Raw genomic sequence first — 25,990 nt, forward strand, 5'->3', positions numbered from 1 at the left:
GCATTTTATGAAAAAAGGTATCTTTAAAGACCTACACAATAAAAAACAACCACTAAAATCAAGAAATGGTTATTCTATGAAATATAATAATCTTACCTGAGTTTAATATTTAAAAGCTTACATTTGCTCTTAAAATCCATAAGTCATTAAACTACACTAAACTACATTAAAGAAAAAAACAATCATTCTTTGTAATTAGAGGCCAAAAAGGAAAGATTTGACTCAGGTACTGTGGTACTCATTGACCATAACTGAGTAATCTAGAATTGCTTCACTAATCCCCTGAGATAATTTTGGGAGGCTTTCTAGTATTTAAATTGAAATCTCTTTACTATGGCAGTGAATTTCACCAAGATTAATAATCTGAACAGATCAGATCAGAACATTTATATATACTATGAATTTAGAATTTCAGACCCTACCATGTGACTCTTAATATTATCTAAAGACGTCTTAGTGCCCCTGGCATACTTGCCAATGTCTTATCTAAAAATTTTTTACAGAACTTTAGAAGTATCTAAAAACAATTTTGATTACTCCCTGATAAATCTACACGCAAAAAGGGAACAAGAAAGGTTATCATGACTTTGAAATGCATGGACTCATCACCTTTCCCCTCTTCCAAAACTTTATATGGAGCACTTTAGTGTTTGAGAAATGACTCTCCATCCCTCTAAAGTCCAAGAGTTCCTAGGGTTTCTGCTGACAAAGCTCAATTTTCTCCCGTTCTGAAATATTGGGAAATCGTCTGAAATCCTCCTTCACTTTTGCCAAGGGTTTATTCAATTTATGAAAGAGAAGAAACCTCTCCTTTTTAGAGAAACATCTCCTTTCCAATCAGTAAAAGCAGTCATGACCCCCTCAGAGAGAGGAGCAACCATACAGCTATGCAACCATTCTGCTCCAATCTTAATTTGTGACAAAAGAGTGTAATTGAGGAAGGCCAGGGGGCTGCAGATCTATAGTCTTCAATCATCTTTCTAGTCAATAATAATATTCAAAATTCCATTTATCTGATTCCTGTGGCTTATTTATTGTTTCAGTGTTCAGTCCTATTTCTAAGAAATTATAATGAAAATATTAAATCTAAAATAAATGTAGTTGCTTGATTTGATTCTCACTTGTTCCACAGTGGGTGCACTTCCTCTAAAATGACCACACGTAACTTTCAAACTCTGTCATGAAAGAGGTGGGAGGTGGTAAGATTATTCAGAAGCCATTCCCTGAGAGTCTTATGCAGTCTTTCAGGCCACAGTTTATATATGCTATTCAATTCAGCAAAGTTCTCTAAACCTGTAAGTTCAAATGATTCCTTCAAATATTGGGGGGGGGGGGTGTCTCAAAAGAGGTTTTAAAAAGAACTCAAAGGTATTCATTTCACAAATAATTACATAAATATATCTTACACATATACATACACACACAGAAGCATATAAAAATATACATAGTAACAATAAAATACTCAGTTCAATTAAGCTACCTTGGTTTGAGCATCTAAGTAACAAGCATCTACCTCTCTTTTCTATACTTTTCTTAGGTGTAATTCACATCTGATACCAAATGCTCTGCATAGGAAACTATACTAAATCACAACTGAAACTTCTCTTGTAAAAGTTTATCAACTCAAAGTAAAGCATAATCAAATAAACAAATGAAGAGAAAATGGCAAAATTAGGTGCTTGAATTTTCTGTAACAAAATGAGAGCACTCACTAAGGAAGTAAGTGACATTATTGTATAAAGTATAATTAATGAAACAGTACCTTCTATACTCTGTGAAACGTGATGAATCATCTCAATTTAACTTATTTTATTAATATTATAATAGGTAAAAAATCTTCAACTTCAAAACACAGTAACACCAAAAGAAATAAAAAAATCTTTAAAACTTTACAAATCATACAAAAAAAGTCTGTCTCATCAAAAATGGAAAATTTTTTGAAGATGATTACCCATATTTCTGGTACACCTAACAATCGCCATCACTTTTATTTTACTGGGTATCAATTTTACTTTATTTAACTTTGGTAAAAAATAATTTGCAAAAATAGCATTCACAAATAAATCATACTACCATTTCTCATGCTCATTTTTCTTTTATTGAGGTCTCATAGTCATTTGTTTCAATTTCTAACAAAAATATGACATCTGAACTATAAGATTATCATTGAGAATACTTACCCACCCACAAAGCAGAGGATATAAAAGGCCAAATAAAATATTACAAAGGGTCCAAAGGTTATTAGAGAAAGGACAATGCCAAGGCTTCCCCATCCCCATATGGATAAACTGGTCTGAAATAAAGCAAAGAAAAAAAAATATTTTTAATAAATAAATGTATGAATTAAAAAAGAATCAAAACTTTTACATAGTTTTACATTTCTCCTTTTAAACACATATAGTGGCTGTTTCAGGAATTGTTATATATTTACTTTTGAAAATGTTAACTACATTCTTGGAGATTTATCTCCAAGAAACAATATACAAAATCTATATGGAGAAAGGGATTTAAATACATCAGAAATGATTCTTTTTAAATCTAATGGCAATGTAAATGCATATCAGGCAATTATTATACAAGTTGTTGAATGATATGCTGAAATGAGAAATACCAAAGAAAAAGTACTTAGAAAATCATTTATATAAAAAGTTAAGTAGACTATAAAGTTGTACCTGTTTAGAATATTCCATTTTAAAACTAAGTTCCAATATAACTACAGCATAAGACATATTTTAAAAATTAAAATTTCAAGATAAGAAATCCACATCTCATTGGAAATTGTTTCTTTTACTCAAATGGTGCACAGAAATTTGTAAAAGTGCAGCTTCCAATTTCAATTACCAAAATATACCATGAGCTCAAAAACATCTCCAAAAATTTTCAGCCCTTAAAAACAAAACAAAAAAAATTTTGTTTAGAATTATACTGTATTGTATATTTAAAATACTCCTTTTGTTGAAGGCAAACTGGATTTTAGCAATTTAAGTAATTATGAATAAATGAACGTATTCAACAAATTCCTACATCCATTTGCCTTGTACTGTGAGGTATACAAAGGAAGTATTTGTCCCATTCCTGCCATCAAGGAGCACAGAGAAGAATGTCTTACAGGAATGAAACAATTAGACACTGAACCAAAAGAAAATAATAGAAAGCATTATAAGATGCTAAAGTGAACAAAATTAATGACCAAACAGCTATGGAATAGACAATAAGTTCTATGGATTATAAGAGAAAGGACAGTTTTATTTATTCACTCATTCATCAGGCATTGACTGCTTTCTATGTGCCTGCCATAAGCTCAAGGTGCTAAGGGAAACCACGAGGAATACAACATCCTCATAAGGCTGCATTCTAGTAAGGAGAGAAAGACAAGCATACTCTAGTAAATTTATACACTTACGTTAAGTTTACAATCCAGAAGGGGGAAAAACAACACATGATAAATAAATTTATAGTTGTATTAGATGAGGGTAAGTGCATGGAGAAAAATAAACTACATATGGTTGCTATGTAAGATATATATATGTGACTATAGAAGAAGATCTCAACAAGATAACCTATAAATAGAAATCTTACAAAGGATTTATTTAAGGAGAATTTATAATAATGAATCCTCCTACCCAGAGTAATATTTCTCTACTTATTCATATTCTCTTTTATGTCACTCTGTGGAAGTTTTTAAAAATTTCTTCTTTTACATAAGGCTGGTGCAATTTCTATTCATTTGTAATTTTATTTTCCTTTTTCCTCACCCTGGACATTTTTTTTTTTAAGATTTTATTTATTTATTCATGAAAGACACAGAGAGAGAAAGGCAGAGACACAGGCAGAGGGAGAAGCAGGCTCCAGGCAGGGAGCCCGATGCAGGACTCGATCTGGAGACTGCGGATCACGCCCTGAGCCAGGGGCAGCAGGTACTCAGATCGCTGAGCCACCCAGGCGTCCCTACCCTGACCACTTTTTAACCAGAGAGCAGAATGCCCTGCTAATGAAGTTTCTGCTCTGCCCTCATGATCTCCTCCCTGAATTAGCTGGGGATACTACTTCATCTACATAAGTGATCTCTGACTTTACACCAGAGCTAAAAAAGTAAGCCAAGGGGATTTAGAATAAAGGACAGAGCAGTCCAGTCCCTCTGACAATACTTCGGCTGAACACCCAGTACCTGGATCCACACTACAGTACCGCCAAATGCCCAACTATGGAAGGAAACCAGATGCTATTTCTCAAGATTCACCCAAACGTTAGCCAGTGACTTCCCTGCAAAGAGTCCTCTCTCATAATCTCTCAGGAAAGCAGAAACCAGATTATGACCCAGATATTTTATTCAAACTACTTACTTGAATAAGATCTGACCTAATGGAGATGCTGATCCATTATGTCTGTATTCTTTCATTTCCAACAAGCTAGCAGAATTGTTTAGAACTAAAGACAACTATATATTTACAATATTATTCTTTCTTTACAAAGTTAGATCTATTGCTTGCTAGCCAGTATTTCAAAACTAAACAACTTACATTTGGATATATTAAGAGGTTTTAAAAATGAAACCAAGCAGCTACCTCTGTAGATAAAGGAAAAGAGCATAATAAATGTAATATTTCTTCTTCTGTTTGAATCATACCCTCTCACAATTAAAAAAAATTTTTCAAAGAATCAAAATTAGTTAATATGCGGGAAATTATTAAATGCAGCAGTTAATTAACATGGGGAATTGCTCAAATATCTCAAAGGCAAGTTTTCAGAATCTTACCTCCTCTCATTTGAAAATGACAGCAAAATGATCAAAACACAAATTCTTATTCATTCAATAAATACTTGTCAATACCGACTACAATATGCCAGATACTAATGATTTAAGAGTGAAAACAGATGTTATTGTATTTAAAAAAACAATCTACAAAAGTAGATCCTTTCTTTGAAATTTTTATATTCCATAGACTAATAAATTGCACATTTTCAATCAATCAATCAAGTCAGGTGATCATTTGCTTTGTAGTTAATCTCTTAAAATAGTTAACTTTAAATTTAAAACTGTTCATTGAAACACCAGAATAGTGAATTGTACAACACTAGAAAGTTTTGAATTATTCTCAGCATTCCTATATATATATATATGTATATATATGTATATATATATGTAATTGGCTAATATTTTATATTATTTGATTAAGAAAAACAACTCATCTTATACCATACAGAAATTGAGTTCTAATTATTTCCTAAGATGATACAAGATGATAAAATTTAGGATCACTGTGGACCATATCAGAAACTCTCTACAAATTCAAGCAGGTATTAATTACCTCAAGAGTGGACCTAACATTGAAGCCAAAAAATAGAAATATATCTCTATTACAGTTATTTACATCAAAATAATACTTTATTATCATTTTTCTTCTCTAAATACAATAATCAACACTAAAATACCCTTGCTATATGTTCTCTAGAATCCCTAACCCAACAACTGGGCATTGAAAGAAATCTTCAGGATCATCTATTCTAGTACTTCTTAAACTCCAAGGATCTTAAATGCAGGCTCTTAAAATGCAGATGCTGATCTATTATGTCTGTGATTCTTTCACTTCCAACAAGCTATCAGAACTGTTTAGAACTAAAGACAACTATATATTCACAATTCCGCTTAATCTCTAAGTCCACAAAACCTTATTCACAACTCCAAAACCTAAAAAGCTTTGAGAACCACAACTGTACCAAACATTCTACATACTCTATCTCAGTTATTTCTCAGAACAACTTACAAAGTAATCAGGAAGTCAGTACAGCACAGGGACCAAACAGTATGGACCCTGGAGTTAGACCGAGTGCAAATCCCAACTTCACTATTTATTAGTTGGGTAATCACTCATGCTTAATTTCCTCACCTATGTCATGTATCTGTTGTGGGGAGTAAATGAGTCCAGTATCTAGTGTTCACTTTTACCTTAATCACTATCCTAGTCTAGCAACAGAGAAACAAAGGCGAGAAGCTTTTAAAAAACTGCCTAAGGTCATGCAAACTAATAAGTGAGATTTGATCCTAGGCAAATCCCAACTCCTTATTAAACCTTATAATTTGTCACTAACAACTGCCTGAAGTTAAATCACAATAAGAAAAAAATACTAAAATCATAAATGAGTGCCTTCTTTTATCCAAATGTTATTCAGCTTAATGTCTCCAAAGAAATCAGTCAGAAAATGACTTGTAATGAATGTAATAAATCCCTAGTCTGAATATGAAGTATATAATTTTTATTACTAGACAGTCAAGTTAACTATGTATACCCTATATAAATAATGGAAAGAATTTTAGTTTTAAAGGGTGTCAATTTATTAGTGTGTCCTGACACCTATATGTATAATTTGGCCTTTACCAGAGGGACACACAGACATAAAAAATGATCCCTGCTGTTGATCCCTGCTGTCAGGATGCTTAAGAACCAAGAAAAGACAATGCAGAGGATCATATCTGCCTCCTGACGATAGAAAGCAAGTGGAAATAATTTACCCTGTAATATTTTATGCCTATCAAGTCCTACTGACATTTATCTTACATGATCCTCACCACATACTTTTAGGATAGGGAAGATAGCATAATACAGTATTAAAAAAGTTAGAAATTATAGGTTCCAGTCTGCCACTAACATTCTGTGTAACTTCTGCAAAATCACTCTCTTTGATCCAGAATTCCCATTAGCACAATGAGCAGGCTCTCAAGTCAAGTCTAGCTGTAGCAGAATGGTTAAGTAACTTTCCTCATAATGACACAGCTATTTCGATGCAAAGCTAGACTTAGAGTCTCCCGGCTGCAAGTGGAGAATGGAGCTGAGTAGAAACAGCTATTTCAGATCACATAAAAAAAAAAAAAAAAAAAAAAAAAAAGAATGTCAGAGCTCCCAGAAAATGAATGTTGGACTCTGGAGTCTCATTAGAATGGGTCAACCATACTCAGAATTATAATAACCTGCTGTATGTGAACACAACATGTGGCACAGCATAACCAGACAGGGCTGAGAATCTTAAAACTGGTAATATTTCAGTGCCAACTTGGGTCACTGAAATCATGAGTTTAACAACAAAAGTACCCAGCAATTATAGCCTTATTGCAACTATAAATTGTTTTCCTTCCACCCCTTATTCCATTTACAATAAGTTGGAAGTTCTTCTCCAAGTAATTTCAAGAGCATGTACTCCTGACATAGAACCTGTCTCATTCAACATTATGTAATTATTTAATAATTTTAACCAAAGCCTGGTACAAAGAAGCTGCTCACTAAAAATGGAACTATTTAATCTACTAACTAGAGAAATGAAATGGAGGGAACAGAAAAAGAAGGGAGAGGAGAAAAAGGGAAGACAGGGGAAAGGGGAAATGGCAGGAAAAAGAAAAAGTCTAGGAAAAGTAAAAAAGAAAAGGAAAAGGAAACCTAAATTGAAGTGCTCTTCCATCCCCCACCTTCTGGCTTTAGGCAGAACTATACATTCCTTCCAGTACAACCCACACCCAATTCCCATCTCCAAAAAGAAAAAAACTGGACCTTCCTTGTTCTTCCATGAGACTGATATACAAAAATGCATCCTTTTGGCTGCCTCAACATATGCTGACAGCAACTGACATCATTACTTCCTTTACAGGGAGAAAGCCACAGAACAGCAGCCACACAAATATTATCAGTACATTTACTGAGGCAACTGGTTCCAAACCCCTCTTTTCAAAACCCCAAGGATAAGGAAATAAAAATCCTCTTCTACTCACTCCTATTTAAGATACCTAGCATATTCCTGAAAAGATAATCAAACACTATTGTGATAGGGTGTTTTCAATTTAGCTGTTGAGTCAGAAAAGATAGAGGGTCTGCAGAAAGGGCAGACACCCCAATCAATGATCCTGGTCTCCAAGATGGCTAACTGCCCAGCTGGCAAAAGTTAACAGCCACTAGATACCTGGATAATTTCTCCTACCTCTCCCAACTAAGGAGTGTATTTTTACTTCTTTGATAATAGAATCCTCTCCCTTACAACAGAAGTGTATTGTTCAACTGTTATACATTTTCAAGAATGAATTATGTGCAAATATATAGATGACCACCTGAACAAACCTTTCACTTGCTTTCAGAGCAGCAGTTACAAAAGGTCGTAGGGACGCCTGGGTGGCTCAGCAGTTGAGCATCTATCTGCCTTGGGCTCAGGGCGTGACCCCAGAATCCCAATCAAATCCCACTTCAGGCTCCCTGCATGGAGCCTGCTTCTCCACTCTGCCTATGTCTCTGCCTCTCTGAATAAATAAATAAAATATTTAAAAAAATAAAATAAGTAAAAATAAATAAAAGATCGCAGACTATCATACAATTAAACACAATTAGGACTCCTGGCATCCAATTACAAATATAAGCTACAATAAATTAGTGTTGTTTTTTTAAAAAGATTTTATTTATTCATTCATGATAGACGGGGCGGGGGGGAAGAGACATAGGCAGAGGGAGAAGCAGGCTCCATGCCGGGAGCCCGACACTGGACTCAATCCCAGGACTCCAGGATCACACCCTGGGTCAAAGGCAGGCGCTTAACCGTTGAGCCACCCAGGGATCCCCAAATTAGTGCTTTTTAAACTAAATTCTATCAATTACAAAATACCTATACACAGTGTGAAAACAATAGTGAACATTCATAATATGTATTTATTTATTCAGGATAAAAACTAAGCTAGGCTGCAGACAGACCTCCTTCACATTTCCACAGCCCATACACTGGGAATCACTAAACTGGGGTCTTGAAGTAACTACAATATTGAAAAAAAAGCAAAAGATTCTATTTACTGAACACTTTATCTTATACAGGAAAAATCATAAAAGTATCTAAAATGTAGATGAGGCAGTATTGCAAAGAAAGTCTTGATAGACTTCCAATAAATACTCAAAGCCTCAAATTGAAAAAGTGCTTTACTAAGGTTTCCTGAATTTCTAATAAAAAGTCTAGTAGATACACAAGGCTAAAGTAAATTAACCAAAAGAGCTTTTCAGATACAGCATATTTCTAGCTATACATATTGTTTTGGAGATAACTCAATAAATAAAAGTAAAGATATCTTTAAATAATAAACCTTCAATCTCCATCAAAACAAAAAGAAAATTATTTTCCTCATGTTTCCAATTGGCAGATGAAAGTCTATCTTTAATTTATGAATGAGACTGATATGTGCATATACATGACACATGTGTATATGTATGTATATATATAATACACAAGTATTCCCTTAAAAATAACTGATTAAAGCAAAAACTTTAAAGCTACCAAACAAAAAGACAGTTAAATCTCTAATTATGTGCTACTAAAATCCATCAAGATATCAGAACAGAAAAAAACAATCCTCTGTATTTTGCACAATTTGTAATTTTTTTGTATCAGTATATTTACCCTGATTATTTTTTAAAATTCAATTACACAGTAGTAAAGTATATATAGCTATCATTCAGCTAAGAAAGGGATAGAGTTATAAATATACACACATTAGGTTATTTTTTTTAATGTAAGGATATACAGAAACTTTGATACATGAGGAATAAAGAAAATGGGGGCAGAGGAGACAGAGATAAGAACTAGGTATCTTGTGTAGATCTGATTTTTGTGACGGTATAAATATTTTACATATAAAAAGAATTTAAAAAGCAATCTCTAAAAATCAAAAGCAAAGTAAAACAAATCTAATAATATACTAACAATGTGGAATAACCACACAGAGAAACTATTTTAGGTGATTTTACAATATAGTAATTTAACTGTGGCTCATTAGTGGTATGTACTCTAAGAACAACCACAACAAAAATCTAATATTGCTTCAGGAAAAAACAGTTTTGACAGTTCCACTAAAGCAAACCAGGGCTACTAGAGCAATGGCTGATTCCAAGCCTGGGGAAGAAAATGAGTTTAAAATGGGCCTGCAGCACCTTGACATACCAGAAAGCTACTAAAGACTTCTAAGGACATGTCAAAAGGACTCAGGAGACAACATGAAAAGGGTTCAACTGGCTAAAGATGGAATCACTAAAAATAATAACTACTTGTATTGGAGCACTTCAAATATCTGAATTCATGAAATCAGGAAGACTTTTTATCACCTTTAAAGGATGCAACTGTGTTTGAAAAATGGCTGAGAATTAAGCATTTATCAAGGTAATCAGAAAGTTTGTGAAAATCTAGCTTCTCTTTAAGGAAATAGTCCATATAATAACGAAATAAATGATAGAATCAAAATAGCATCATATTGCAATCCTTAATATATTAAGATCTAGCAGAGGAGGAGGGAGGGTAGGAGAAAGGGAGAGAGGGAAGGAAGACAAACCAGATATCCTACACCTCTTGGGAGAAAAATGCACACTGCCATCTATGAAAGAGTCCCGTTGCGGGGAAAGGGGTATCAAACCTGAATATGATTTTAGGGAATGCAGAAGACCACTGTTACAATAAGTCACACAGATGAACTAAGCAAAATTCGTACTATGAGAAACACTAAAGGGCAAAAAACATCCAGTTCCTTCAACAAATAAAGGGCCAGGAGAAAAAAAGAGTAAGAGAAGGAGGGCAAGGGAAGGAGAGGAAGGAAGGGCTTGGAATAATCTGTGGGTTACAACTATAATATGTAGAGTTTATTCTACTTGATTTTAACAGAAATACAGTGGGAAAGGAAAAGAAAAAGGAGGATGAGGAGAGAAAAGAGAAATTGGTCATTCTTAATATTTTCTGTGTATTTAATGATATAAAGTTACTGCTTGTTTTTTAGCTAATGGAATGATATTATGGTTATGTTTTAACAAAGAGAATCTTTGTTTTACAGAAACATTTTGAATTATTTACAGATTAAATCATATATCTAGAATAACTTCAAAAATAATTCTGTAAGTAGAGACTCAGGGAAAAGTAAAAAAAAAAAAAAAAAATTGGTGTAGATGAAATACAACTGGCCATGAGTTGATAAATGTCTAAGCTGGGCATGAGGGCAGGGAATTCATTATATTAATCTTTCTACTTTTTATGTTTGAAATGCTTTATCTAAAAAATTGTTTAAACACACACAATCACAAAATTTACTTACATAGTAAAAACTTGCATTTCTTACAGAACCACTGTAAGAAACATGCTCCGTGTTTACACCCCAGGAATTAACCTGGGATTAAAAATTTTCTATTATTAGTTCATAATAAAGCAATATACACTTGGTTATTCAAGTAAGAAAAAGATTCTTTTAATTATGAAATGAAGGTATGCCTAGGTGGTTCATTTAAGCGTCTGACTCTTGATTTCAGATAAGGTCATGATCTCAAGGATGTGAGATCAAGCCCTGCACTGGGCTCCACACTGGGCATGAAGCTTGGTTGGTATTCTCTTACTCTCTCTCTCTCTCTCTGTCTCTCAATAAATAAACTAAGTCATGAGTCTTAATATGCTACTTTATGTGTGGCTATGTGTACATTTTATATAAGAATTACTGTTCTTCAAAATAATTATTTGGGGGGGTTTCATATGATCCTGTAACAATTAAGTAGCAATGTATTTGTTATAAATTATACAAAGATGAATCAGTTTCTGGCCTCAATATGTTCAGCAATTAAATAAGTAAAATACACATGTAATGATAACATAAAAATGTGGTGTCACAGTAAAAAGATTAACAAAATGTTTAGGAATAGAAAAAAGATAAAGCCTCCAGAGCTTAAAAAGTATTCAAACTCCTTTGAGTCTTCTACAGGCAATTTTGCACTCAAAATAATCTCTTCTCTTTACAGTTACCCACTTTTTTCCACCAAAATGGATGCCTGGGTGGCTCAGCGGTTGGGCGCCTGCCATCAGCTCAGGTCATGATCCTGGGATCGAGGATCGAGCCCCACATCGGGCTCCCTGTGAGGAGCCTGCTTCTCCCTCTGCCTGTGTCTCTGCCTCTCTCTCTCAGTCTGTGTCTCTCATGAATAAATAAATAAATCTTTAAAAAAAAATGGTACCATCCAAAACTGATTACAAACTTTATTAAAGTTCTGGTAATTTCCAAAAATAAAAAATCCAAGTGAACAAAGATTCACAATGCTAAGGTTATTCAAGAGTGTGCTACAGAGAAAGTACTCTGACAAAAAGTAGAACAGAGAATATCATTTGTTTACTGAACTTAAGACCAATGTTCAAGGCTATGTATATTTTTATGTCTAAATTTATTTAAAGATTCCACTTATAAACGGTAACAAAGTAAGCTGTTAGGGATAAATGCACCATTTAAGAATTTCCAAAAAACTACATGTAATCAAAGACATTCTTTTCAACAAATAATGCTAGAAAAAACAAACATCCACACGTAAAAAAAAAAAAAAAAGTGAATCTAAGACAGATCTTAGAACTGTCATAAAAATGAACTCAAAATAGATCACAGACCTGATATGAAAGTAAAAGACAAAACTGTAATACTTCATAAGATAACATAGGAGAAAACTTAAATGATCTTGACTATGGTGATGCCTTTTTACCTATAACACCAAAGACCATCCATTTAAGAAGTAATTAATAAGCTACACTTCATTAAAATTAAAAACTTCCACTTGATGAAAGACATTATCATGATAAGTAAAAGATCAGCCACGATTAGGAGAAAATATGTGCACAAGACACATGTGAAAAGGAGTTAAACTCTTTTGAACTCTTAAAACGCAAAATAACAACCCTAAAAATGGGCCAAAGACTATAATAGACACCTTCCCGAAGAAGATACATTGATCGCAAGTAAGCATATAAGAGGATATTCCACATATATCACCAGGAAGATGTAAGTTAAAGCCAAAATGAGATACCACTACACATCTATCAAAATGGCAAAATCCAGAACACTGACAAGGACTCAACAACAGGACTTCTCATACATTGCTGGTGGAAATGTAAAGTGGCATTCTGAAAGACAATTTTGCAACTTCTTACAAAACTAACTATACTTTTATGGTATGATCCACCAATCACATTCCTTGGTATTTACCCAAAGGGACTGAAGACATGTCCACACAAAAACCTGAAAATAAATGGTTACAGCAGCTTTATTCATAAATTCCAAAACTTAGAAACAACCAAGATGGTCCTAAAGTAGGTGAGTGGATAAATAAACTGTGGTATATCCAGACAACGGAGTATGATTCAGCACTAAAAAGAAATGAGCTACCTAGCCATGAAAGGACACGGAGAACCTTAAATGCATATTACAAAGTAAAAGAAGCTAATGTAAAAAGGTTACACACGATATGAGTCCAACTATATAATAACATTCTGGAAAAGGCAAAACTATGGAGACAATAAAAAGATCAGTGGTTGGTGGAGGGTGGGAGGGGACAAGATGGGGAGATGAATAGGTTAGAGTACAGAGAATTTTTATGGGACTGAAAATACCCTGTGTGGTATTATGATGGATATAAGATATTATACTTCTGCTCAAACTCACCAAATACATAACACCAACAAGGGTGGACTCCAAGGTAAACTATGGACTTTGGTTGATTATCATATGTCAATAGAAGTTCAGCCTCAACAAGAAAAATATCACTATTCATATGAGTGATATATAAGGGAGACTATGCATATATGGGGGGGGTAAATGGGAAATCTTAGTACTTTCCTCTAAATTTTGTTGTAAATTGAAATCTGCTACCCAAAAAGTCTTTTAAAAACTACATACAAGTAATGACAAGCACAAAAAGATTTTTTTTTTAGGATTTTATTTATTTATTCATGAGAGACACAGAAAGAGAGAGGCAGAGACATAGACAGAGGGAGAAGCAGATTCCACGCAGGGAGCCCACTGTGGGACTTGATCCTGCTACCCCAGGATCACGCCCTGAGCTGAAGGCAGACGCACTCAACCGCTGAGCCACCCAAGTGTCCCACAAAAAGATTTTACAAAGGGAGAAAATGATAACAAGTTGGCACCAGTCATGTATAATAGTTTATTATGATAAACTATATAAACAGTCAACCATATCAATGCCCAAAAGAAGAAATGCTGAAAGTCAAACAGCCCAAAATTCATTCTCCTCTTAATAAAATGTAAAAAAAACCCCACAAAACTATTTTTACATGATATTAAAATTAAATGTTAAGACTCATTTCATAGGGTGCCTGGGTGGCTCAGTGGTTTAGCATCTGCCTTTGGCTCAGGTCGTGATTCATTTCATAGATTTCATAATCTCTCATCTTACTCCAGGGAACTAGAGAGCAATGAGTCTGATATAGAAAACCTAAGAGAAACTACAAACATAAGATATACTTATCACATAATTATGGAAAATTATTAGATGATCAAGATTTTAGGTGATATAATACATTAGCACATACTTCAACTAATTCCACTTCAACTCCTCTCTCCACCTAAAGAAAATCACACTTCCTTTAATCAGGGGCACCTAGTGTATAAAAATCTCTCATAATCAAATCTGATATGCTCAAAAGCCAATGAAATCAAGAATTAATAAACACATTCTAACCTCTTGTGGCATCTTTTTTAAATATAACTTTTAACTGTAAGATCTAATTTTTATAGAAATGCAATTTATTTACAAGGAAAAGCTGTTGCTAAAACACACAATCAAAACTATGAAACTTGCACTCTAAGAATCATTACTCCTCACTCCCACAAAGAACAAACAGAAAAGCCAAAGGTCAGTTCGAATAAGTCTCCCTGATTTTCCCATGGAATGAGTAGGACACTTCCTATAAAAGTTGACTCAACAAAAATAAATAAATCAGGATAATACAGTAAGCCCTAACAAATCACACCCTGAGATAATTTAGTAAATCAGGTGTTCTGAACTTGAAACTGATGAAACATTATTTATATGGGTTGTATTCTTGGGACAAAACAACAGAGTGATGGAGGGTAAGAGAGAAAGACAGAAACAAAGGGACAGACAGAGAGAGGAGAGGATGTTTTAATGCTGTGCTTAAATAGGCAGGATAAAATAACAGAAAAATATCTTCCCTAACTGATCATGGTATCCAGGATCAAGACCTCAGCAACTAAGGAGCTGAGGATAACAAGAATACACTATCAGGATACTTACTGCAGATGAGATAAGTCTCAGCCTATTTGACTTCATGACCCAATCAATTTTTATTCAATCTTCCAAATCAAGGGATGGAGCCTGTCTCCTTTGCCACCATAGTCTCCTGTGGCTTTCAGTCAAGTTTCCTCTCTTACCCTTGTATGCGACAGAACAAAACACGTCTCAAATATCTCAGTTTGTGATGCTGGTTGATCTCTGTTATGAAGAATTTAAGTTTTAAGAAAGGGATCAAAAACTAGTGGATTTTATTTCGCCAACATAGTATTTTTTTTTTAATTCTGAATAAACATTTAACATACCACAGACAAATCAGGATTTCTGGCTTTTCTTAAAAAATGAAAAGTTTGGAATCAGTGGAATTATATCTCTGCAAGGCAACAACTCCCACGAAAATGAGCCAGTAACTCTTCAGTATTGCCACAGTACCAACATTTGGTTTAAGGTTTATCCGATTTTAAGTCTAAGATACAGCATATCATCATAACGTCACAGCTGTTTTAAAGATGCAAAATACTGATCGACAACTATGTCATCAAAAGTGGGAAAACAAAAAAGAGAGCCATCACCATAGCTTTTTAAGCTTGAGTAATAACTGACTAAACAGCTAGTCACCCAACAGAGTTGGGGGACACTGTGTTTACGGTTTTGTTTTGTGGATGGAGTCAAGTTCACTAAGGGGCGTGTTACGGGTAATATACAAGATTTCAAGGGTGAGAGTAGCCAGCAAGCAACTGGATATGGTAATACAACTTATTTTCAAGAGAATACTCCGGCTAGAGATAGAGAATTTGAAGTTATTGCCAATGAAGCAGAGCAGGAAGAGATCAGCAAGTCAAGAATAAAATACTGGTAACAGCAATATTTTAAGGGGCAGAGAAAGAAAAACAAAGCCCATGAAGATGATTGAGAAGGTATAAAAAGAACCAGGAATGGGTGGAGTCCCAGAACCTAAAAGAGGTCCCAGAACCTAAAAGTCCCAGAACCTAAAAGAATGAAGTAATCAGTAGTATCCAAAAATTGGAAAATAATTCAATAATATAAAAACTACTAAATGTCCAGCAGACTTGACAACTAGAAGGTAACTGATGATTTTACTGAGAGCAGCATCACCAGAGTGGCAACATAGAACCACACTGCAGTAAGTTTAGGAAAGAGTAGTAAGAGATTTATAGTATATCAGGCTTCAGGGAAAGATCTAGTGAAAAGAGTACAAGTGAGGTAGATATGACTCAATGAGCAGTAGATGAAGGGCTCAAAGGTACAAAAGACAGCTAGACCTCTAATTAACTGCAAGAGGGACAGCTGTTCCCAAGGACAGGAACATACCATGTTCAACTTCATCTCCCCATAGGTAGCAAAATTCCTGGAATATAATACAACTCAAAGAGTCTGTGATGTGCATGAATACATGAATGAATTCAGAAGGAGACTCCTTCTGTAATATAATAAACAATCTGACCAAAAAGGGGGGGGCTAAAAAAATATTCCCTAGAAGCCTGTATCTAGAAGTGATAACTTGAGAGTTATCACTTCAGAGATTTGTTTACAATTAATGAACTTAGCAATGCACTAACGTATAGAATATGATATTCCATGTTAAGATCTGTTCAGTCTTTGCCATCCAAAGACAAGATCTACTTAGGAGTTTATAAAACAAACCAGTCTTTGTTTGAAATATAAAAACAGTAATTGTTATATACGTAAAAGGCAGATTTCATCTGCCTATCCCATCCTCTCATCCACAGCCCCAAGAATCATACTATCCTATCTACTTTTCCCTCCCCTAACCTCACCCTGGTCTAGACCAGTTATGTGTACACCTAACCCAAAGGAAGTTAACTTATTGTTTAGCAGACAATGTATACGTTGTGAGACCTGGTTCCATCAGTGATCTAAGCTAGGCTCTCAGTAACCTGAAAAGGTACAAATTGTAGCCAGCCAATGGTGGGCAATGAACCTAAAAAAAGAATATGTACATGCTGGGTGGCCACTTTAAGGGGCATATACGCCAACACATAAGGAAGCCTTTTGAGAGAAAAACTGAAAATGAAGCAAATACATTCTCAAAAGCTGAGATGAGAGACTTTGTGGTTACCTGTAAGAGAAAGAAAAAATGGGAGGAAGGGAGAGAGAAACAGAAGTGGGGAGGAGGGGGGGAAACAAGTTATAAGAGAGAGAGAGGAAGAAGGGGAGAGAAACAGAGAAAGTTGAGACTAGCTTTTTATTTCCCACAGGACCAGCTGCATTCCATTTTACTCCCCTGAATTCTCCTTTTTATGTGAGGTAATGGAGATATACTGTTGTTCCTTACAATCAAGATTCCCAACTGGAAAGTCCTAAACAAGATTAGATAAATGCCAGAAAAACGGAAGCTGTTTTTGTTTTTCTAAATCACTAAATAGGCACTACACACTTTAACACAGAAGTAGGAATTCTGGTTTCTAATCATAGCTCTGCTCTAACATCATGCAAATCTTGGCAATCAAAATGTCTCTCAACTTTTGTTTACTTACTTTGAAAAGACAGAATTGGATTATAGACCTCCTATACTTAAATCCTTTAAAAACTAACTTGCAATGACAGCATGAGGGGTGTGTACATGTGTACATATACAACAAATTCAAAGATATATATACTCTTAAAGCAACCCTTTGGAAGTCCCTTGTGAATTTTTCTAACGATGTGAAAGATACAAGCTCAGGAGTAATAAAATGGCTTTCTCCTAAGATCCCAGAAACCCATAAAGCAGCAACCTAAAGCAAATGTAACTATCAAAGTGTAAAACTTCCTTTCAAGACAAGCAAGGTACTCACCTGATACACTGCCTCCCTTCTTGGACTTTTCTCAAAAATGCCTGCCTGCCTACCATACTTTAGACAATCTTCTGAGGGTTTCCTTAGGAAAGAGCACAATGCTCCGAGTCACATAAATCACCCCCACCATGGACCACAGACAGCTATAAAGGTGGATTTTGATAGCTGTTCTGTGACATGGCCTGACAGAAAACCTCTATCAAATAACTTAAGTGGCCTAGAGAAAATAGTGACTCTCATCTAACCAATAAGATCTTCTCTTGAGACTGTCAGTTGGTGCTAAGGGGGATAAAAGTAGTGGTAAAACAGTAAGCAAAGCAGTAGCACAGGAATTAACAAAAGTCTGATGCTAAAGGTCACAAGGTCACCAGGTATCTAACCAGGAAAGGCTAGCCATTTCTGTTCTATTGTCAAACATGGCTATCTAACAAAGTAACAAAGCTCTTGTTTTACTGAGTTCACCAAGTACCCTTATAAGAAAATTCTTGTCATCTAAGGTAATTCCAGAATCCCTCTGTGCTTTGCACATTTTTTTAAAAAGTCTAATATACCTAATACTTTTCATAAAGCCAAATATATGCATTCTATATACCTGTTAAATCTCTAGCTTCTAAAACTAAAGTAAAAAAATAATGACCTTCAAATTCTTTCCTCAAGGACTATAAGTATAGGTTTATACTCTTAATTGGAGTAAGTTGTTTTCTCTGTTAACAGGAAAACTCAATTAGGTATTCTAGAGTTGACATTAGCTTAACTTTTCTTTCTTTCTTGGCAAATAGATAATTTAGTAAGGGACTTTTTATGATTAAAACCAAACAAAAAAATAAGATATTGAAAAAAAAAAAAGGCAGACTTTAATAATGACAGAGGGTCATTATTTAGTCCAACTAAATCAAAATCAGCCTTACCTCAAAAACTTGAGATTTGATGACTAACCTATCTTAAGCATTTACTTAAAATGCTCTAAAAAATTCATCTATTGGGTAGAATTCAAGGCATTGTTCTAATAAAGACATTAAAGTGATAGGACGGCCTCAAAATTTTTGAGATACAAAAACAAATTGCCAAACCCTGTCAATTAATCCCCAAAACACAAGTGGAAGACAAAAATCTGATCTGCACTTCAATCCATTAAAATCTATAAATACTCCTTGAAAGTACCCAACTATATGTGTTATTTCTTCTTTTTGACTACTTTTACATTATTTTGACAAATAAATGATAATAAGTTGACATTTACTTAGGCTTCTAAAATCATTCTCATAGGTTCTAAGAACATAAATTTGTAAGGGAAAAGAAATAAAGGAGAACAATTTCAACATAGTTTGAAGGAAAAGAACCAAAATTAAATTCAATAAATCAAGAAACCACTGGAGAAAAAGAGATAAATATGGTTGAAAATCTATTGCAAAAGACAAATCAAGTAAGAGCTCATACCTTTAAAAAAAAAAAATGAAACTGATCTTTGTTTCATTTTCTTTTTCAAGCCACTATGATCTTACCAAACAAGCAAATACACAACAGTAATGTAAAATGGTAGGGCCCAATATGAAACAGTTACCATACAACCCAGAAATTTCACTTCTAGGTATATACCCCAGAAGACTGAAAATTCAAATACATGCACATATATATTCATATCACCACTATTCATAATAGCCAAAAGGTGGAAGTACCCTAAATTTCCATCAACAAATGAATGGGTAAACAAATTGTGTATGAACATATAATAGAGTATTATTCAGCCATAAAAAGGAATGAGGTACTGACATATGCCACAACATGGATACATTATACTAAATGAAAGATGCCAGACACACACTGTCAAATATCATATGATTCCATTTATATGAAATATCCAGAATAGATAAATCCATAGAGACAGAATGCAGAATGGCAGATGCCAACCCCTGGGATCTGTAATGGGGAGCAACTGTAATGAATATATAGTCTTCTTTTTGGGGGTGATGAAAACATTTTGGAACCAGATAGAGGTGGTCGTTACAACAACACTGTGATTGTACTAAATGCCAATTAACTATTCACTTTAAAATGGTTAACTCTGTTATGTCAATTTCATCTCAATTTTTTAAAAATTAAAAAAAAAAAAAAAACTGGGTCAGTTGTTAGAAGACACAATTTCTAGACCCGGGTTCTAGGCCAGCTACTTATAGCTGACCTCTCTGAGCCTCATTTCTTCATCTGTAAACAGGTTGGAAACAGATGATATCCAAGGTTTCTCTCATTTAACTGGTGCTCTATATCTGCAGCTCTGAATTTTTAAAGAATTGTATCATATAGGAATTTATCTGAAAAACAAAGCAGGAAGTATTGGTTAATGTTCTCAACAACAGTTGTGCAGGAAAGTCATTAGAAAGTTTAACAAAATTGCTTCTTGTAACAACTAAACAGAAATGGACATAAACATTAAAAGTCAATTCAATGAAGGCAATTCTGCAAAGAGTAAAACTAATGTGTTCTAAGATTACAGTTTCCTAGCAGTCTATAAACTATATCTAAACTATATCTAAGGGCAGAAATTAGAAAATCTAACCACAATTATAAACAAAAATAGATGAAAGAGAATCTAGAAGAAAGGTTGGATTAAATGAACTCTTGGGGATTTTGCCCCAATATCAATTCTTTTGGGCTTTGGGAGGTACTGTGTATCATATAGCCTGAGATCACTATATGTTGGTTACCTATATTTCTGATTTAGACTTAATACACACACACTAAAAATCAGATAAGCCATAAAAATTAAAGAGAGTAACACATATTCTCAACCCTACTTTCATAAGGTGGCAGAAAATACCAAAGACAAATAAGCAAAGCCAAAGGTTTCCTCAGGAAACAGCTTTGGATATATTCCAACATAACAAATGTTGACCTGAGTTATCAGAATTTCCCACCATACAGCAGAGTAGAAATAATTTTAGTCTAGAAATTTTTTGTTTAAAGATTTTATTTATTTATTCATGAGAGACATACAGAAAGGGAGAGGCAGAGACACAAGCAGAGGGAGAAGCAGGCTCCATGCAGGGAGCTCGACGGGGGACTCGATCCTGGGTCTCCAGGATCACACCCTGGGCTGAAGGTGGCGCTAAACCGCTGAGCCACCCGGGCTGCCCTTTGTCTAGAAATTTTAAGCCAAAAGATGTCAGCTGTCACAGCCAAAGAAAAATCTTAACATTCCCATGAATCATCTAAATCTGTATTGTTAATACTAAACTATGAGATGTGGCCACAGGTGACTGCTACAACTGACTTGCTGTGTAGTTTTTAAATAAATATCAACTGAGTTTTAGAACAAAGGGTACCTTTCATATCCACCTAAACATCAGGTAAGTTGATAAATGCAATCCAAAAAGAGAAAAGGAAATCAGGCACTGTTTAGCATAATTGTGCCTCAATTTTCACCTTGCTAAGTACATCTAAAAACTATAAATACAAAAAATATAAAAATGCATGTCACAACCCAGCTGTTGTTCCCATGACCTATCATATCATAGGCTTCATCTACTTGGTGTCATAGCCTCAAAAAATGAGTTTCATAATTCAAATGCATATGAAATAAGGTCACTGTATACAAAATCATCTAATTAAACAAAGCATAAAAGCTGTAATTATGACATATATTTTGCTTAGTAAAAGCACATGGGTTTTAATTACTAGTTAACATGATACGCTATAATTATGCAAAAAGTCTTGTTTTCCACTTAGTATACAATTTTCTTATCACTACATCAAGCTATTACGTTTACTACATTACTACTTACCTCACTTTGACCAAAAATGTACTGAAAAATTTTTAGAATGTTTTGAATGAACGCTTCATTCAAAAGTAATTTCATAGTACATTTGCAAACTAGGGTAGCTCTTTCAGACTGCAAGTAGTATACTTTAAAAAGCTTAAATTTTAAAAGAAAAATAAACTTGCTGCACTGTTGACAGGGAGGTCTATCACATTTTCCAAGTTTAACAGTGCAAGAAAATCAAGTTACATGTCAAATTAATAAAAATGAGCTGCAAAAAATAAAATAAATAAAATTAAATAAAATAATAAAATAAAAATGAGCTGCAATTAACCCATTTATTCTTGCAACAAATTTGAATCAGTTTAACAATTATAAATTTCTAGGTCCATATACAGTTTATACTTTAGTTAAGCTGAGTGTTTACTTTGTGAAACTCACTTCATCTCTCCATACTTAGAATTCTAATGCATAAATAAGGGAAGTTTGCCTGTGTTATAATATAGCCCTTTTTCACTACTTCTAAGTCTACTCCAATTCTTTCACATTGGGGAAAAAATTAAACCCATAAATAGTGGCTCACAAATCTGAAACTGGACAATTACAATGGTTCCTAAAAAGTATGAAGTGTAAAAGTAAAGAAATAGTAAAGGCTTTGCCAGCGTTAGGTATAGCAGAGTGCTAAACTAGCGCATAAGCAACAGAGCGTGTGCACAGAACCATACTATGCAGAACTGACCAAGTCTTGACATTCCAAGGCTGCCACCTGCCAGGGTCAGAACAACACACCAGGCCTCTAACCACTTAACCTGTGGAACAACAGCCCAGAACTCCGGATCTCTCCTCCATGAATCTTAATCAATCCAAACCCCATAACAAAGAGAGGGGTACAAGGCTAGCGTGTCCTATGATGTTCAACCCATCAAGGTCAAAATTGATTCCTGAAAAAACTATTCACCCAATTTCTAACTGTCATCCACTGTGGAATTGATGAATGTATTTTTTCACATCAATTCTGAACCCACTATGCCCTGTTATTTTTGGTCACTACCAAAAGATAAATTTATTCAATTACCAGTACTCTCCTGTACACTAACCACTGTACTGTTCATGCTTTTTCCTCCATTATCCAACTTCCCACTACTTCCCTCCCACCCAAAGCTCTCCTCTAGGTTTACTCTGTTCCACGGTAAAACAAAACTACATCCTCAAAAACTTCACTGTTTAAGTAAAAGCTGCTTCTCCAGTGATCCTATGAAAGGCTGCTTATTTTTTCATTTATCACTTACTCCAACTTTCTGATGCAGAGTCATGGTCCCAATTATAACTCGGTCAGTTTCCTATAAGAATCCCCGTCCCTGTCCAACTCCTGCATTTTGAAATTAACTGGGGGAATTTTAAAGTCCTACTGCCCAGGGTACACCACATAGAAATTAAATCAGAATTTAGCTGGGGATGACAGCTGGCTGTTAGAGGACTTCCAAGGTGCAGCAAAATTAAGGTAAGAACATTAGTAGTTTGTTAAATTCCCCAGGTGACTTCAACATGGTCACAAGTAGGAACTACTAATCTCCAAGATGCTCCTAATTGTTAATTCAAAACTCCTGATACAAAAAAAGCAAAACAAAACAAAAAACCTCCTGATACATGGCACACAACATTTTTCTCTATCCCAAGTACTACAGAACCTTGAATCATTTAGCATACATATGGATAATCCATCCATCACTCTACTTTTACTATCATTAACATTTCACATTTGCCAACTTTCAGTGCAACTCCACTTTAGCCATTGTAAGACCACACTCATCATCACCTTGTCTTCTCTGAGTGGAAAATGTGAAAATTAATCATCTTATTCTCTGACTACAATCTTCTAGCTCTACATTAGTTATACCAACTGTATCTATTTTTGTCATTCAGAGTCGCAGACACTTGATTCTTGTACATTCTCCTTATTTAGCCCACTTCTGTATTCGCTTCACTATCTAGATTGGACTCCATGGTTCACCATTTCAACCACTCTCTTGCCAATATCTTCATTTATCACATTATGTTGAAAGTGCTTGTTTATTTTCTGATATATGCCATATGCTATAAGTCTCATGAGGACATAAATTGTGTATGTTTTGTTCAGGGATGTATTCCTGGTGCCAAGTGTAACATTTGGCACATACGGTAAGCTCTCAGTAGTATACATTGAATGCACAGTATCCTGATCAATCATCAAATCAAGGTTATATAAATCAAGATTTTTTTTCCCCCCAGTAATAATCTTCAACACTGTCTTCCTTTCTGATCATCAACTGGCATCTTAACACTTAGGTCTACTTATCCTTGGTTTCTGTGTCAAATCAATTCATTGAGCAACTGCTATCTACAGGGTGTAGGGAAGAAACAGTCTAAGGTGTACCACCAAACAAAAATCATTGGAAAAATTAAACACCTCAGAAATTTATCAAAGCGGGAAAAGGTAATTCACATTACTCCCTTAATAGTAATTTTTTCAAGTTTAATGAAAATTCTCTCATGTGTTTAAATATTAAGAAAGGCATGGAAGTAAATACAGTTTTTAAAATGGAGAAAGTAAACAATACTTTTACTTTTTACTAAATATGCTTCTGCACTGGTTTACTTTTCAAGAACCATGTGATCTTTTTAACAAAAAAATTACAGTTTTTTGCAAATAATTCTTTATTATTTTCAGATTGCACATACCACTTTTTCACATACCATATTCCTAATTGACTTTATTAGCATTCAATTAACAATTCACTTAAAATATTTAAATGAATATGCTATTACTAACATTTATTTCTAGCAAGCAACGATCATAAAGCCCCTCATAACATTTGTACCTTTAAGTAGAATATAGGAAACATCTTCTTTGGGAAAGCAAGACAAAATAGTTGGTCAAATTATGGGAATAATGAGGAAATAGCTTAACACACATGTCCTTTAAAACAGATTTGCATATGGAAAATCTTAAAGAAAAAATAGACAGTATTTGTATATTGCCAAGGTCTAATTATCCCTGGGTGGCGCAGTGGTTTAGCGCTTGCCTTTGGCCCAGGGCGCGATCCTGGAGACCCGGGATTGAATCCCACGTCAGGCTCCCGGTGCACGGAGCCTGCTTCACCCTCTGCCTATGTCTCTGCCTCTCTCTCTCACTGTGTGCCCATCATAAATAAATAAAAATTAAAAATTATAAAAAAAAAAAAAAAGGATTTTAGGGCAGCCCCGGTGGCCCAGCAGTTTAGCACCGCCTTCACCCCGGGGCGTGATCCTGGAGACCCAGGATCGAGTCCCACGTCAGGCTCCCTGCATAGAGCCTGCTTCTCCCTCTGCCTGTGTCTCTGCCTATCTCTGTGTGTGTGTGTATGTCATGAATAGATAAATAAAATCTTTAAAAAAAAAATAAGGATTTTAAAATGTTTAGTAGGAAGTATGACATTGCAAAGGTGGAGATGACGAAGGCAGAAGCTGCTGCAAATGACTGTGAAGAGGCAGGTGGACCATAAACAGAGATAGATGATCCTCAAGAGTATCACAAAGTTAAGAATCTTGGATGTAGAGTGACACTGAAACAACCAGCCAACCTAAAAAAGGATCTCCAAAGTTAAGAGCCAGAGACTCCAAATGTGCTAGGAGAAAAAAATAAATAATAGATAAGCACCGCAATTATCATGAGATAATGCAGCCAGGAATTTAGTGAGCAGGTGGGGAGTAAGCAGATGACAGGGGCAGAGAGGGCAAGATTGGAAATAGAGGGTCTCTCTGCTTTTGGAGGATTACTCCTCCTCCAGGGGCATGACTAACCATGAAGAACACTCACAGAGAGGCAAGTGAAGACAGGAACACCGCAGAATTGCAGGTCACTGTAGTTAGCTTCCCCCACTAAAGAGCACAGCAGTTGTTAATTACCCAACACTGAACAATGTCAATCCGACTCTTCAGCACCCTCAAATCTCAGTAAAGTCTTCCATAAACACATACACAGCATCTAGATAGAACACTAAATTCACACACAAAAAAAAATATTTTTAAAATTTCAAGTTGGAGAAAACTGCAATGACAATTTCAGCTCTACTATTATTTATTTGATCTTGCCTATGCAATGCTTGATACTATCTCCTTAAGCTAACTACAAAAAAATGCATTGCAAAATTTAAACACCTTTTGACACCAAAAGCACAATCAACCAAAGAAAAGTAGATATATAGAACTATTTCAAAATTAGAAAATTTTGCACTCAAATGATACCATCAAGAAAATGAAAAGCCAAGGCACCTGGGCGGCTCAAAGTCTGAGCATCTGCTTTGGCTCAGGGCGTGATCCT

At 34.8% G+C, this 25,990-nt stretch overlaps 1 protein-coding gene across 6 annotated transcripts in view; it reads right to left on the bottom strand.

The window, feature by feature from the left end:
* SNX13 (sorting nexin 13) overlaps positions 1-25,990 on the bottom strand; it is a 116,909-nt gene that overhangs the window by 73,007 nt on the left and 17,912 nt on the right. For 4 of the 6 annotated variants that reach the window (XM_055314527.1, XM_055314526.1, XM_055314531.1 and 1 more), the window contains exon 2: positions 2,181-2,293. In XM_055314527.1, coding sequence (XP_055170502.1) covers positions 2,181-2,293 — 113 coding nt within the window. Of the gene's footprint in view, positions 1-2,180; positions 2,294-15,080; positions 15,101-20,075; positions 20,190-25,990 lie in introns of those variants that run through there. The other 2 variants (XM_055314529.1, XM_055314528.1) reach the window with 2 other exon arrangements.

The sequence above is a fragment of the Nyctereutes procyonoides genome, unplaced genomic scaffold (assembly GCF_905146905.1).
Source record: "Nyctereutes procyonoides isolate TBG_1078 unplaced genomic scaffold, NYPRO_anot_genome, whole genome shotgun sequence".
Taxonomy (NCBI): domain Eukaryota; kingdom Metazoa; phylum Chordata; class Mammalia; order Carnivora; family Canidae; genus Nyctereutes; species Nyctereutes procyonoides.